Source organism: Dermochelys coriacea, chromosome 6 (genome assembly GCF_009764565.3).
Source record: "Dermochelys coriacea isolate rDerCor1 chromosome 6, rDerCor1.pri.v4, whole genome shotgun sequence".
NCBI classification, from domain to species: domain Eukaryota; kingdom Metazoa; phylum Chordata; order Testudines; family Dermochelyidae; genus Dermochelys; species Dermochelys coriacea.
In genome coordinates, this window is record NC_050073.1 from 53,562,881 (window position 1) to 53,575,919 (window position 13,039).

General features: G+C 41.1%; 1 protein-coding gene across 19 annotated transcripts in view; it reads left to right on the forward strand.

Annotated features, from left to right (window-relative positions):
• LOC119857578 (transmembrane protein 263-B-like) overlaps positions 1 to 13,039 on the forward strand; it is a 312,491-nt gene that overhangs the window by 25,631 nt on the left and 273,821 nt on the right. For 3 of the 19 annotated variants that reach the window (XR_006281807.1, XM_043515592.1, XM_043515590.1), the window contains exon 2: positions 9,270 to 9,831. The exons of 12 other annotated variants lie outside the window; for them this stretch is intronic. Coding sequence is in view for 3 of the 7 variants with exons in the window: in XM_043515590.1 (XP_043371525.1) it covers positions 9,724 to 9,831 (108 nt within the window). In the remaining 4 variants the exon portion in view is untranslated. Of the gene's footprint in view, positions 1 to 9,269; positions 9,832 to 10,088; positions 10,107 to 13,039 lie in introns of those variants that run through there. 4 more of the 19 variants (XM_043515588.1, XM_043515589.1, XM_043515599.1 and 1 more) reach the window with 2 other exon arrangements.

A 13,039-nucleotide genomic window follows, 5' to 3' on the forward strand; every position in this document is an offset into this window, starting at 1 on the left:
AGATGCTGAACAGCACTGGTCCCAGTACAGATCTTTGGGGGACGCACAGTTTTCTTTGCTGTGAAAATTGCCCATTTATTCCTACCCTTTGTTTCCTATCTTTTAACAAGTTACTGATACATGGGAGGACCTTCCCTCTTATCCAATGGCTGCCTATTTTGCTTAAGAGCCTTGGGTGAGGGACCTTGTCAAAAGCTTTCTGAAAATCCAGGTACACTGTATCAACTGGATCACCATTGTCCACATATTTATTGACTCTCTCAAAGAAGCTAATAGATTTAGTGAAGCATGATTTCCCTTTGCAAAAGCCATGTTGACTCTTTCCCATGTCACCTATGTGTCCAATAATTTTCTTCTTCACCGTAGTTTCAACCAGTTTGCCTCGTACTGAAGTTAGGCTGACCTGTCTGTAATTGCCAGGATTACCTCTGGAGCCTTTTTTAAAAATTGGCATTACGTTACCTATCTGCCAGTCATCTGATTTAAGCAATCAGTTACATACCACAGTTAGCAATTCTGCAATTTTATCTTTGAGTTCCTTCAGAACTCTTGGGTGAATATCATCCAGTCTTGGTAATTTATTACTGTTTAATTTTCAGTTTGTTCCTAAAGCTCTTCTATTGACACCTAAATCTAGGACATTTCCTCAGATTTGTCAACTAAAAAGAATGGCTCAGATGTGGGAATTTCCCTCACATCCTCTCTAGTGAAGACCAATGCATAGAATTCATTTAGTTTCTCCACAACTGCCTTGTCTTCTTTAAGTGCTCCTGTAGCACCTCAATTGTCCAGTGCTCACAGATTGTTTTGCAGATTACTGCTGTTGATGTACTAAAAAAATTGCTGTTAGTTTGTCTTTTGCTAGTTGCTTTTAATTGCATGCCTAATTACTCTTGAGTTGCCAGAATTTGTGCTCCTTTCTGTTTTCCTCAGTAGAACTTGACTTCCAATTATTAAGAGAGATCTTTTTGTCTCTAACTGCCTCTTTCACTCTGTTTAGCCATGGTGGCGATTTTTTGGTCCTCTTAATGTATTTTTGTTTGGGATATACATATAATTTGAGCCTCTATTATGATGTTTTTAAAAAGTTTCCATGTAGCTTGCGGGCATTTCACTCTTGTCACCTTTCCTTTTAAATTCCATTTAAGTAACTTTCCCATTTTTGTGTAGTTCCCCTTCTTGAAGTTATATGCTACTGTGGTGGTGGTGGTGGTTTTGTTTTTGTTTTTTGTTTTGGTTTTTTTGGTATTTCCCCCAATATAAGGATGTTTAGATTTAATTACATTATGGTTGCTATTACTGAACGATTCAGCTATATTTACTTCCTGGACCAAACCTATGTGCCACTTAGGACTAAATCAGGAATTGTTTCTCCATTTGTGGGTTCCAGAACTAGCTGCTTCAAGAAGATGGTATCTAGAAATTTTATCTCTGCATCCTATGCTGAGGTGACATGTTCCCAGTCTATATGAGGATAGTTGAAATCTGCCATTATTATTGGGTTTTCTGTTTTTTGTGGCCTCTCTCATTTCCCTGATCATTTCACAAACAGTCACCATCTTGGTAAAGTGGTCAATAATATATTCCTCTTGTACTCTTATTTATGCAAGCATGGAATTTCTATCCATAGAGATTCTATGATACTTTTAGATTTAAGATTCTTGCTATATTTGACTCTGCCTTTTTTTTTAACATATATAGTGTCACTCCCCCACCAGCATGACCTACACTGTCATTCCTATATATTTTGTACCCTGGTATTACCATGTTCCATGGATTATCATCATTCCACCAATTTTCTGTGATATGTATTTATATCCATATTCTCATTTAATACCAAGCATTGAAGTTCACCCATCTTAGTATTTAGACTTCTTGCATTTGTATACAAGCACTTTATAAAATTTGTCAATATTTAGTTGCCTGCCGTCACGTGATGTAATTGAATGGGACTCTTTTTCATTTGATTGTTTCTCTTCACTTCCTACCTGTATTTCATTAACTCATCACCTCTCCTCTTTTCTAGGATATAGAGCATCCACTTTAAATCTTCTCCTAAGGGATGTGTATGTCCTAACCCTGTGCTCCTCCGGGCCTGTCAGCTTTCCTTCAGTCCTTAGTTAAAAATTCCTCTAAGACCTTCTTAATTTTACATGCCAGCAGTCTGATACTGTTTTGGTTCAGGTGGAGCCCATCTTTCCTGTATAGGTTCCTCCTTTCCCAGAAGGTTCCCCACTTCCTAACAAATGTAAACTCCCTCCTCCCTACACCATCATCTCATCCATGCATTGAGACCCTGCAGATCTGCCTGTCTGTCTGACCCTGCATGTGGAATTAGAAGCATTTCAGAGAATGCTACCATGGAGGTCCTGGACTTTAATATCTTATCTAGCAGCCTAAATTTGGGCTCCAGGACCTCTTTCCTACCTTTTGCTATGTCATTGGTACCTACATGTACCGTGACCACCAGCTCCTACCTAGTACTGCACATAAATCTGTCTAGATATCTTGAGAGGTCTGCAGCCTTTGCACCCAAAAGGTAATTCATCACACGGTTCTTCTGCTTATCACAAACCCAGCTATCTATATTTCTAATAATAGAGACCCCCATTACTATTACCTGTCTCTTCCTAATAACAGGAATCTGCTCCCCCAGAGTAGTATCCTCCATACAAGAGACTATCATGCCATTATCTGGAAGAAGGGTCCCAATTATGAGATCATTTTCTTCTGCTCCAGACCCTCCTCAACAGCACAGAGACTGTCAGACTGGGGGTGGGACTGCTCTACTGTTTCCTGGAAAGTCTTGTCTATACATCTGTCTCCCTTAGCTCCACCAGTTCAGCCACTCTGGTCTTTAGAGCCCATGGTGTCTCTGAGGGCCGTGAGCCTCTTGTACTGAATACACACACATGCCATCTGCCCACAAGGCAGGGAATCATACATGCTGCATTCAGTGCAAAAAACTGGGTAGTTAGCTTTTTTGTTGTTGTTGTTGTTGTTGTGTGGATTGGGGGTGGGTGGGTTATTGGCCTAAGTTTAGAGAATGTTTGTAAAGTGTATCAGGCTTTCATGCTCCCTTGCAAAATTCCCGTTTGTGGCTGCTCTTTGCTAGCCCTGCTGGTCGCTTACAAGCTGGCTTTTTAAACCCACTTCTTTCTGAATTAGCCCCACCCCCTTGTCAAAGAATCCTAAAGAGATTAGGTCTCAAAAGATGGCAGGCTAGGGCCTAGTTAGGAAGCTCTCAGCCTTGCCTAGCAGTCCTTGATCTGTAAACTCTGTCCTCCAAGGCGTCTTAGTTCCTTCTGCCCCTAGCCCATCCAGCCTGTACTCATCCCTGCGCCAGGCCTAACCCCAGTCCCTGTCATCCCTTTTCTATCCCCTCCCGTTGGCTCCTTGTCCCTGTCCCAGTCTTTCTTCTCTCTCCCAGGCATTGCTTCTCATCTCTCTGCATTTCGGTCAGGTGACTACCTCTTTCTCCTGCATGCTACCTGGGCACCATAATGGGGAGCATTGAGAACGCAGGTGACAGTTTCCCTGCTCTCAGTTCTTGTGCTGCAGTGGCTGTGACTTCCAGGAGAAACAACTGCAAGAAAAGTCCTGCTTAGCCCCAGCAGCTCTGTGATGCAGAAGAGATGGAATCTTGGAAGAATTTAACTGCCAAACTCTAGCAAGTCTCTATGGAACATATATGAACTGAGATTTTTTCAGAGGCTCCTAAATTGGAGACATTTTCATGGTGATGGCAAAATGCATATCGCTGGTGCCAAGGTGATTCCCTTGTCAAATGTGAAGTCCCTGTTCAAAGTATGGATGTGGTAGAGCTTCTCAGTAGAATAGTTGTAAGAACTTTATATGGGCAAATCAATGTACATGATACTCATTCTAAGAGAGGCTGAATCGTTTTACTGAAGATCTTCCAAAAATATTCAGCTTGAGACAGATACTCAGCACAGAAAATTTCACTTAGATTGCCAAAGTTATAAGCAACAGAAAACAGGGTCTTGTTAAGTTTGCCCAACACTTTGTATTACTATAGGTATCACTATTTGCATTGCCATAATACCAAGGTGAAATCATTTGGTCTCAATCATAATTCATGGTTTCGAGAGAAGTTTCTTACCTTCTCCCACTCATTGGCTCGGTACAGTACCAATGAGCTATATTTTATAAAAATACTTTTAAAATAAGTATAACAAAGAGGGCCTGCAAAATTGCATTCAGAGGTGTAATAGCTCAGCAGAAAACATGTAGTATAACCAGAACTGGTTGTGTATTTACGCTGCAGTAAGTAGTTGGCCTCTTGTTTTTACTCTTTGCTTCTCATGAGAGTGCCAGCAGCTTTTACATCCACAAATACATAAGAGTGTCAGGCCAGCTGAGATTTGAGAGGAGGATGCCTCTCTTCTGAAGCAACTGTGAGCAGCTAAATTAGTGTTCAGAGACCCACAGTCTTCAAGTCAGAACTGTCCTTTAAAGTCAATATACATTGAGTGCAGTCAGGATATAGGGCAATAAGCTCCTGCAGCAACTTCTAATGAGACTCCCCATAGGGTTTCAGAGTAGCAGCCGTGTTAGTCTGTATTCGCAAAAATATAGAGTTTGTGATTAATTGTTGTTGTCTATTAGAAGTGTTTTCTCCAGAGCTCTTCACCCTATTTCTAGTTCCACAGAAATAATTTGGAGGATGAAATATCAGGACTCATCTCACTAATTACTTGGGATTATGCCTTATGGATTGTATGGAAATAAAATGTATTCAAATTCATATGTTACTCATGTTAAGTTCTTTAATGTAGTGAGCAAGTGTGTAGTCCTGAACATGGGACATCAGTGGTGCTGACCTAAATGCTGCAGGTGCTTGTCTTCTGTGAGGCGAGAGGTTTGCTTCCACAACTGGTTAAAAATTCCCTTGAACGGGCTGATCTGCCACAGAACCAGCATCTGCAGCCTTTCATTTTGGAAGGCTGGAGTTACCTTTAACTGAATTGACTCAAACTTAGTTGGCCAGAAATGTGACCTGCAGTGTGTTGATCACTATTAAAATTCATTATTACCTTCAGGTACCACATGATAGTGTCTGGACTATTCCAATTATTTCTTCCCCTAAGAATAGGTAGTACTACAGTTCTGTACATCTATGACATTTCGGGATGCAATTCAGACCACTGATGGATAGTGTCACAACCTACCTGGAATGCCTCACAATGGTGTACTGCTGTGGCTCCCAATGTGGGCTCCTCACAACAAGCACGCAGAACACACCCTGAGTGTCTGTGTATAGCCACAACTGGGGTCCAGTAATTCTGAGCCCAGCAGCCTGTTAGTAAACATCAGCCACACTCAGGCTTCCAGCAGCCTTGCTTACTACTTGTAGGGTGAACCAACACGCTCCCAGTCCTGGATTTCCCCCAAAAAAACGTGTTCTGCACTGCCCAGCCCTCTTCTGGACAGTCCATATAGGTATTAGGTCAGTTGCTCCTCTAAGGCGATCAAGATACAACAGTCTGCCACTTTAAATGGAATTACTCACACAATTCACAACACTAGATTAGTTTTGATTGAAGAATAAAAAAAAGTTTATTTAACTACAAAGAGATGTCTTTAACGGAGTACAAGTATTAAGGCAATAAAGTCAGAAATGGTTACAAGAAAAATAAGGCTAAAACACTTCCTAGTACTAAAGTGAACATTCTAGACTTGGTTCAAGATGAAATTCTTACTACAGGTTTTCAGTACCTTGCTGACCAAATTCTCAGGCCAGAATCTACTCCCACGGTCCAACAGCTGTTTCTTTTGTCATCTTAGATGAAAAGAGAGAGATGGATAGGGAGAGAGAACTTGGGCTGTTTTTTGTTCATCACTTTTTTTATAGTTCAGTCACCCTTTAAAAAGCATTTTCCTGAGCGTGACCCCTCATTAAAGTTCTTTCCAGCTTGAGAGCAAGGAGACATGGAATCTGGTGGAGGAAGGAGGCTTCATGCTGTTTCTTTACACCTGTGTATGCTGAAAATCAGAGTGTATTTGTCTTTTCTTCCCCCTCTTGCTGTCTGAGAACACTGTTTACAATTTATATGCAAATTGAGGTAAACACACATCCCTTTGTTTAAGACAGGCCTGCTTGACTAGTTCTACCTAATTGGGGCTGTGTGATTTTGAACATGTGCCTTTAACACCCAACTTTACACACAAGGTTGCTAAATACATTTCACCATGATATTATTGACCAGTCAGTTATTAGCTTTCAAATCATACCTCAAAGGGCACATTTTGTAAGAATCTTTGTATGATGGTGTGTAGGGCGTGAATACAGGGGTGCATTTTGTCACAACATCCTACTGCTAATGTTAATGTTTGTATAAATATTTTAAAATGTGTGCATGTAACTTCTTTCCTCATGTTCTTCTCATCCCTGATCTTATATGTAAAAAGCAAAGCAATATTTATTTACTATACACTTCTATGCAATGCCCATCATCAAAGTATCTGGGTGCATAACTAGTTCAGACAAGTTTGTGGCCTAACAATCTTGACAGTGCCTCTTTAAATTCCTGATTGTTTATTGGCATATTGATAACTCATCCAGGTAGGTGTAATATGATTATCACATAAAAAGTGGGAGCCAATCAATCATTCAACTTTTTTAAAAAAATCAATAATTGTAACCTTAGCTCTGATCTACACTACGAATTTATGTCCATATAATTATGTCGCTCAGGCGTGGAAAATCCACACCCCCTGAGCAACGCAGTTATACCAAACGAACTCCCTGAGCAGACTGCACTATGTCCATGGGAGGGCTTCTCTCTTTGACATAGCTACCATCTCATGGAGAGGTGGGGTACTTACACCAATGGGAGAAGCTCTCCCATCAGCGTAGGTAGCGTCTTCACTAAGCACTACAATGGCACATTTGCATCGGTGCAGTTGTGCTGCTGCAGAGCAGGCCCTTAGAAATAAAGGCATCTGAACAGAGATGGGGACAGACTCTTAACTAGAGCTGCACTATTTGTTATCTTACAAATTGCACGTAAAAAATCTAACAGTCGTTACTTGAAATGAGTTGCCTGTATTAACTGAATGCTTAAATGATGCTTGTACAGATAGACATTTTCCCCCAGAGCCCAGCAGCCTCTCTTCCAAAGATGACTAGTTGGATGCCTGTAGATGTTGTGTGATCAGCCAGAAGGGGAGCTTCAGAGCAACTAGCAAGGACTGCCTCTGCAGTACTTATAGACCACGGGTCTCAAACATGCAGCCCGCGGGGTTATTTTCTGCAGCCTGCCAGCTCCCCGCGGGGCCCCTCCCCCCCGCCCTGCATTTACCTAGAGTGGCTCCGGCCCGGCACGCACCGGGGGCAGGGCAGACTCCCTCCCTGCCCCGCACCTGCGCCACTCCGGGAAGCGACCGGAACCTGGGGGAGAGGGGACACAGGAGTCTGTGTGTTGCCCTGGCCACGCCTCCAGGTACTTCCTCTGAAGCTCCAGTTGGCCGCGGTTCCCCGTTCCTGGCCAATGGGAGCTACAGGGGAGGTACCTGGAGGCGCAGCCAGGGCAACACACAGACCCCTGTGCCCCCTCCCCCTCCCCCAGGTCCCGGCCACTTCCCAGAGCGGTGCAGGGGCAGGGCAGGCAGGGAGCCTGCTCTGCCGCCGGTGCGCACCGGGCCGGATCCGTCCCCCGAACCCCTCCTGCAGCCAAACCTCCTGCCCTGAGCCCCTTGCTGCACCTTGCACCCCTCCTGCACCCCCCTGGGGGCAGGGAGGGGGCAGAGTTGGGGTGGGGATTTCAGGGAAGGGGTTGGAATGGGGGCAGGGCTGGGGCAGCAGGGGGGGGGGAGGTGGTCAGTGGTGCGGCCCTTGGGCCAATGTACTAGTCCTCATGTGGCCCTCGTGGTCATTTGAGACCCCTGTTATAGACCCAAGGAAGAGTGATCGGACCCAGCAGTGTTTGGTTTTGCAGATCTATAATCACATAATTTAGTTCATTACACACTAAGGTGACCAGGTGTCCTGATTTTATAGGGACAATACTAGTATTAGGTACCTATATAAGACAAAGCCCTGATTACCCTCTTTCACACCCATCTCCTGTCCCAATTTTTTTCACACTTGCTGTCTATCACCCTGTTACACATAGCTATGGAGATTGTGCTGCTCTGAGTTACTCTCTGAAGGAATAGAATCTCAAACCTAGTTAAAGGCTGCCCTGGCTACTGTTTCAAGAATGAGAAAAGATCAACAACTATAATCGAAATAAAACTATAGTTTAATTATAAAACTATATTTCTTCAAGACAGCTGCAGCAATCAAAGAAAATGCCAGTGGATTATGGAATTGCAGGACACATAGGTTCAACTTGTTATTAGATATTGACAGATACATTATCCAACTAGCAGCAGTAGCTTTTCAGTGAACCCAGCAAATGAATTCAAACAGTTATGTACATGCTAATCTAGAAAGGCAAAGAACATTATAAAAAGACTGTATAATCTTCTTAAACAAGAATTCTTGTCACAGTTTTGAGAACCTTTAAATGTGCTTTTTAACGGGCAAGCTTTCAATCACAGGTAGTTGTCAGATGTTTTAATGATGTAGTCCCAATACAGGATTCTTGTTTAGTATGTGACATTAGTCATTAACTCCTCAGTGGAGACTGACAAATATAGATGTATAACAGATCACTTATACTTGTCTTGGCGATTTCTTATTCAGTCTGTCTTGGGGAGATCAGCTAGTAAGTAGTTTGGAGTAGATATTAGAGCTGGATGAAAATCCGATTTCTTGTTTCATGGAGAATTTCTTGATTTTATTTATTTATTTATTTATTTATTTCTTCCACTCTAAACATAACAAAAACAAATATTTCAAAACTTCTGTCAAATGAAATTCCAACAAAAATATTTTGGGTTGATTGCCATGTTTCTTTTTTGACAAAATCAAAACATTTTGTTCCAATTTAGACTTTTTATTTGATATTATATAATATTAAAACAAATAGTCATTTCAAAGTGGAAAATACAAGACATTCTATTCCAAGAAGGTTAAACAAAACCTTTCAAAATACTGTTTTTTCAATTTTTCTTTTGAAACAATTTTTTTTTTTTTTTTTGTGGAGGGGGACATGTTTCGATGAAATGTTTCAGTTCAGTAAATCAGCATTTTCCAAAGGAAAAATACTCCAAAAATTTCTGACTAGCTCTACTAGATACCAAGATCGTTGAACAGGAATAATTCTCTTCAGTCACTTTTTTTCTTTTTTTTTTCTCAGGAGTCTGTGACCTTAGCAACAACTCTTCTAGTCTGGGTTGAATGGGGAAAGGATGACTGTAAGGAACTATTTCAGTCTTGTCCATGGTTTGTGCTGGCAGGCCAGCATGATACAAGAACATCTCTACTGGCCTCTGCCTTGATCACAGCTGGTTCTGTCTTTTTATCCCTAGAACACCTAATTCAGGACTAGAGTAGTCTTGCATCTAATACAGACCAGAATTGCCATCTGGATAAATAGCAAATATTTGCAGCCTGCCATAATCTAAGTAGCTTCTTAATGGAGAGAATCTGACTCTCCAGGCTGTACTTCACAACATCACATACATTTGTGCAAAGTGAATGTAAAATGCTGTCATCTGGTGCCATTTTGCACTCTGTGTACTTATGTAAAAGACAAAAGTTGCAAAGCAGCTGCAAGCAATGAAGAATCTCTAGCTTGGACATTGGTGGTTATGTCTCTTATAACCAAATTTGAATGTAGTGATTTTTTTCTCTCATGTTGTCTAACCAAGGGGCAGATGGTGTTGGAGATTCTCTATAAAGTCTGTGTTTTTTGGCAAGTAGGTTTAATATTTTTATATTAAGCATATTTCTCATCTGTTGAACTGTTATTTCCTAATAATAATAATGAGGAGGAGTTCATGGAAAGGTCCACTAAGGAGTGAGAATGTGGGGTTGCCTGATTTGCTGATTTGGTTTGTAAATCAAAATGGGCATCAGGCACCTAAATAACTAATACTGGCTTGTGCTTGACATTGCAGAATGTGCATAATTTTGAACTGAAGATATCAGATGCTTAAGAAAGTCCTTATTTTCCAAACCAAGTCATCAGCAGGTTAGCTGATACCAATTATTATCTTTCTTGGACCCACTGAAATATACAGCTGTTCTAATTTCACTCCCAACAGTACTGGCTATAATCTATGAAGATATTATCATGAAAATACTTTTGATTCACAGGAAATTAAACCCATTACAAAAATACATCTACAGGTGAAAAAATACAGTATTTATTACATTTATATCTTATTGCCTTTTATGGCTATCTAATTAGGCATATTACAATTGTAATCAGAGTACTGCACTGGCTTGCATTTCACTTCTGGATGCCATTCCAATTGTTTGCCTTAATCTGCAAAGTTCTACATGGTTGAGATCTGCCTGTTTTAGAGACCCTCTCTTCCCTCCCCTTCCATCATTCAGTTAGGGTTAAAAAAAAAGTTTTCTACTCTTTTGTAGATGCTCTTGCATTTTGGGAGGAATTTGAATGAGGCAAGAGAGGTAGCTTGGTGAACAGGCTTGTGTAGGTTGTTACAGCCTGAGGGGTAGTGTGAAATACAGCACAAAAGTTTCTGTGAATGAAGGAGATGAAAGGACTATTAAGCATGGCTTTCTTGGTGGAAGATAGAGGATTTTCGTAATCAGGGGCTGGTGGAGACTGTTGACCTTCAGAGCACATATTAAAAGCTCATCTGTTTATCCCAGGCATTCTCATGGGGAAGGGGTGCAGAGGTGATGCAGGGAGAACATTTTAGTTTTGCTATTTTGAGAGGGTCATAATATAAATGTTGGTCCTACTAGATTTCTGTCCATGTCCTTGTCAATTGCCTGCACTTGCATCTAGAGCTCCAGATAGGTGCAGTCTTATATAAACAAATAGTGTTTCAGTTTTGCCAGTTGCGGTGTGTAGTCCAATCCTCTTTCTTCTCCTTAAGGCATTAATGGGCAAAAAATGTTGGATTTGGAGCAAGATATTTTAAGATGTCAGGGGGGTAATCCAGAATGGGAGTCTTCTAAAACCTCATATTAAATATTGTATACTCAGCTACTGCCGGAGTCCAGAATTTCTACCTTTCTCAAAATCTATCCCAGATCCCTGAGGTGAACAAAAGGGATGATCAGGGAATTGGCCTAGCAGCCAAGAACTCTTGGGCAATAATCCATGGCTGTGACAGCCTGATGCAAGTTACTTAACTTCTCTGGCTCAGTTTCACCCTAATGTAAGCTGGGCTAAATAATGCTACACCTCTCTCCCTGGCACAGTTCTTGTGAGGTGCATGTGATGGGTTGGATCATAGAAACCCCCTTGGGGTTGCCAACTGATGTGCCAAGACTACTTCTGCTCCTGCTTTCCCTGCCAGTTTGGGACTCCAGCATCCTGTCTTGTTGAGCCAGGCATGCAAGTCTGCTCCAACACAGACCCAGGGTCTGAACCACATGCCCCAAAGCTGCAGACTTAACTAAAAGCAGCTTAAGAAATATTCCTGTCTTTAACACTCATATGCCCAACTCCCAATGGGGTCCAAACCCCAAATAAATCCATTTTACCCTGTACAAAGCTTATACAAGGTAAATTAATAAATTGTTCGCCCTCTATAACACTGACAGAGAGATGTGCACAGCTGTTTGCCCTCCCCTGCAGGTATTAATACATATTCTGGGTTAATTAATAAGTAAAAAGTGATTTTTATTAAATACTACTTGGAACCACTTAAATCCTATTTTTTGTAACAGACAGAACAAAGTGAATTACCAAGCAAAATAAAATAGAACACGGAAGTCTATGTCTAATACAGTAAGAATTCTGAATACGGATAAAAACCTCATCCTTAGAGGAATTCCAGTAAGCTTCCTTTTACAGACTAGACTCCTTCTAGTCTGGGTCCAGCAATCACTCACACCCCCTGTAGTTACTGTCCTTTGTTCCAGTTTCTTTCAAGTAACCTCTCCACCCCCCCAAGGATATCTCCTTAGCCAGCTGAAGACAAAATTGAGGGGTCTCCCAGGGGTTTAAATAGACTTTCTCCTGTGGGTGGACACCCCCCGTGTAGAATCCAACTAAAAAATGGAGTTTTTGGAGTCACATGGGCAAGTCACAGGTCCATATATGACTGAGTTTCTTGTCAACCAAGGCACATTCCTGGGAAAGCTCAGATGTAGATTGGCATCTTCAAGATCCATTGTCTGTTAAGTGCTTCTTGATTGGGCATTTAACATGCACATTCCTTTCTCAAGAAGCTGACCAAATACTTACAAAGGCTACTTAAAAATCAAGCCAGTACACACCCAATATTCATAACTTCAAACACAAAAATGATACGTGCATACAAATAGGATTAATAGATTCAGTAGATCATAACTTTTACAGAGATATGTTACATGGCATATGTAGCATAAATCATATTCTAGTTATGTCATATATACATTCAGAAGCATATTTCCATAAAGCCTTATGGGGGGCACTGTCACAGTTTGATTATTTAATGTTTATACAGTGCCTTCACTTGAAGATGTAAGGTGCTGTGTAAGTGCTGCTACTAATTATAGCAAATTGGGCGGGGAAATGTATTAACTCAGCATTAATGCCACAAGTAAAAATTGCACCGGTTACAATAGGCGGAAGTCAAGGTTGCAAACATAATGTTAATGTGACAGAGTAACATATCTTGCCTGTTTTAATAACACTCTATGTGATGTAGTAATATGCAATTTTATTTTCCTGTCTGTCTTGTTAAATCAGTGGCTAAGTAGCTAAGTATTTAAGCTACCTGTTCAACAAGAAGAATGGGAGTAGAAAATAGTGCACATTGCAGTCTCTTGTAAATTGTGTGTGGGAGCGTACAGAGTCTGCAACACTGCAGGGTTAGTCTTAAAATCAGTAAGATGGAAAAGATCATGCAACACAGTCAGAGCACTGGATAATAACACTTTCTAGCATTTAATTTTTTAGTTGGGGGGAAAAAAATCCACTGCTCATTGGACATAGCT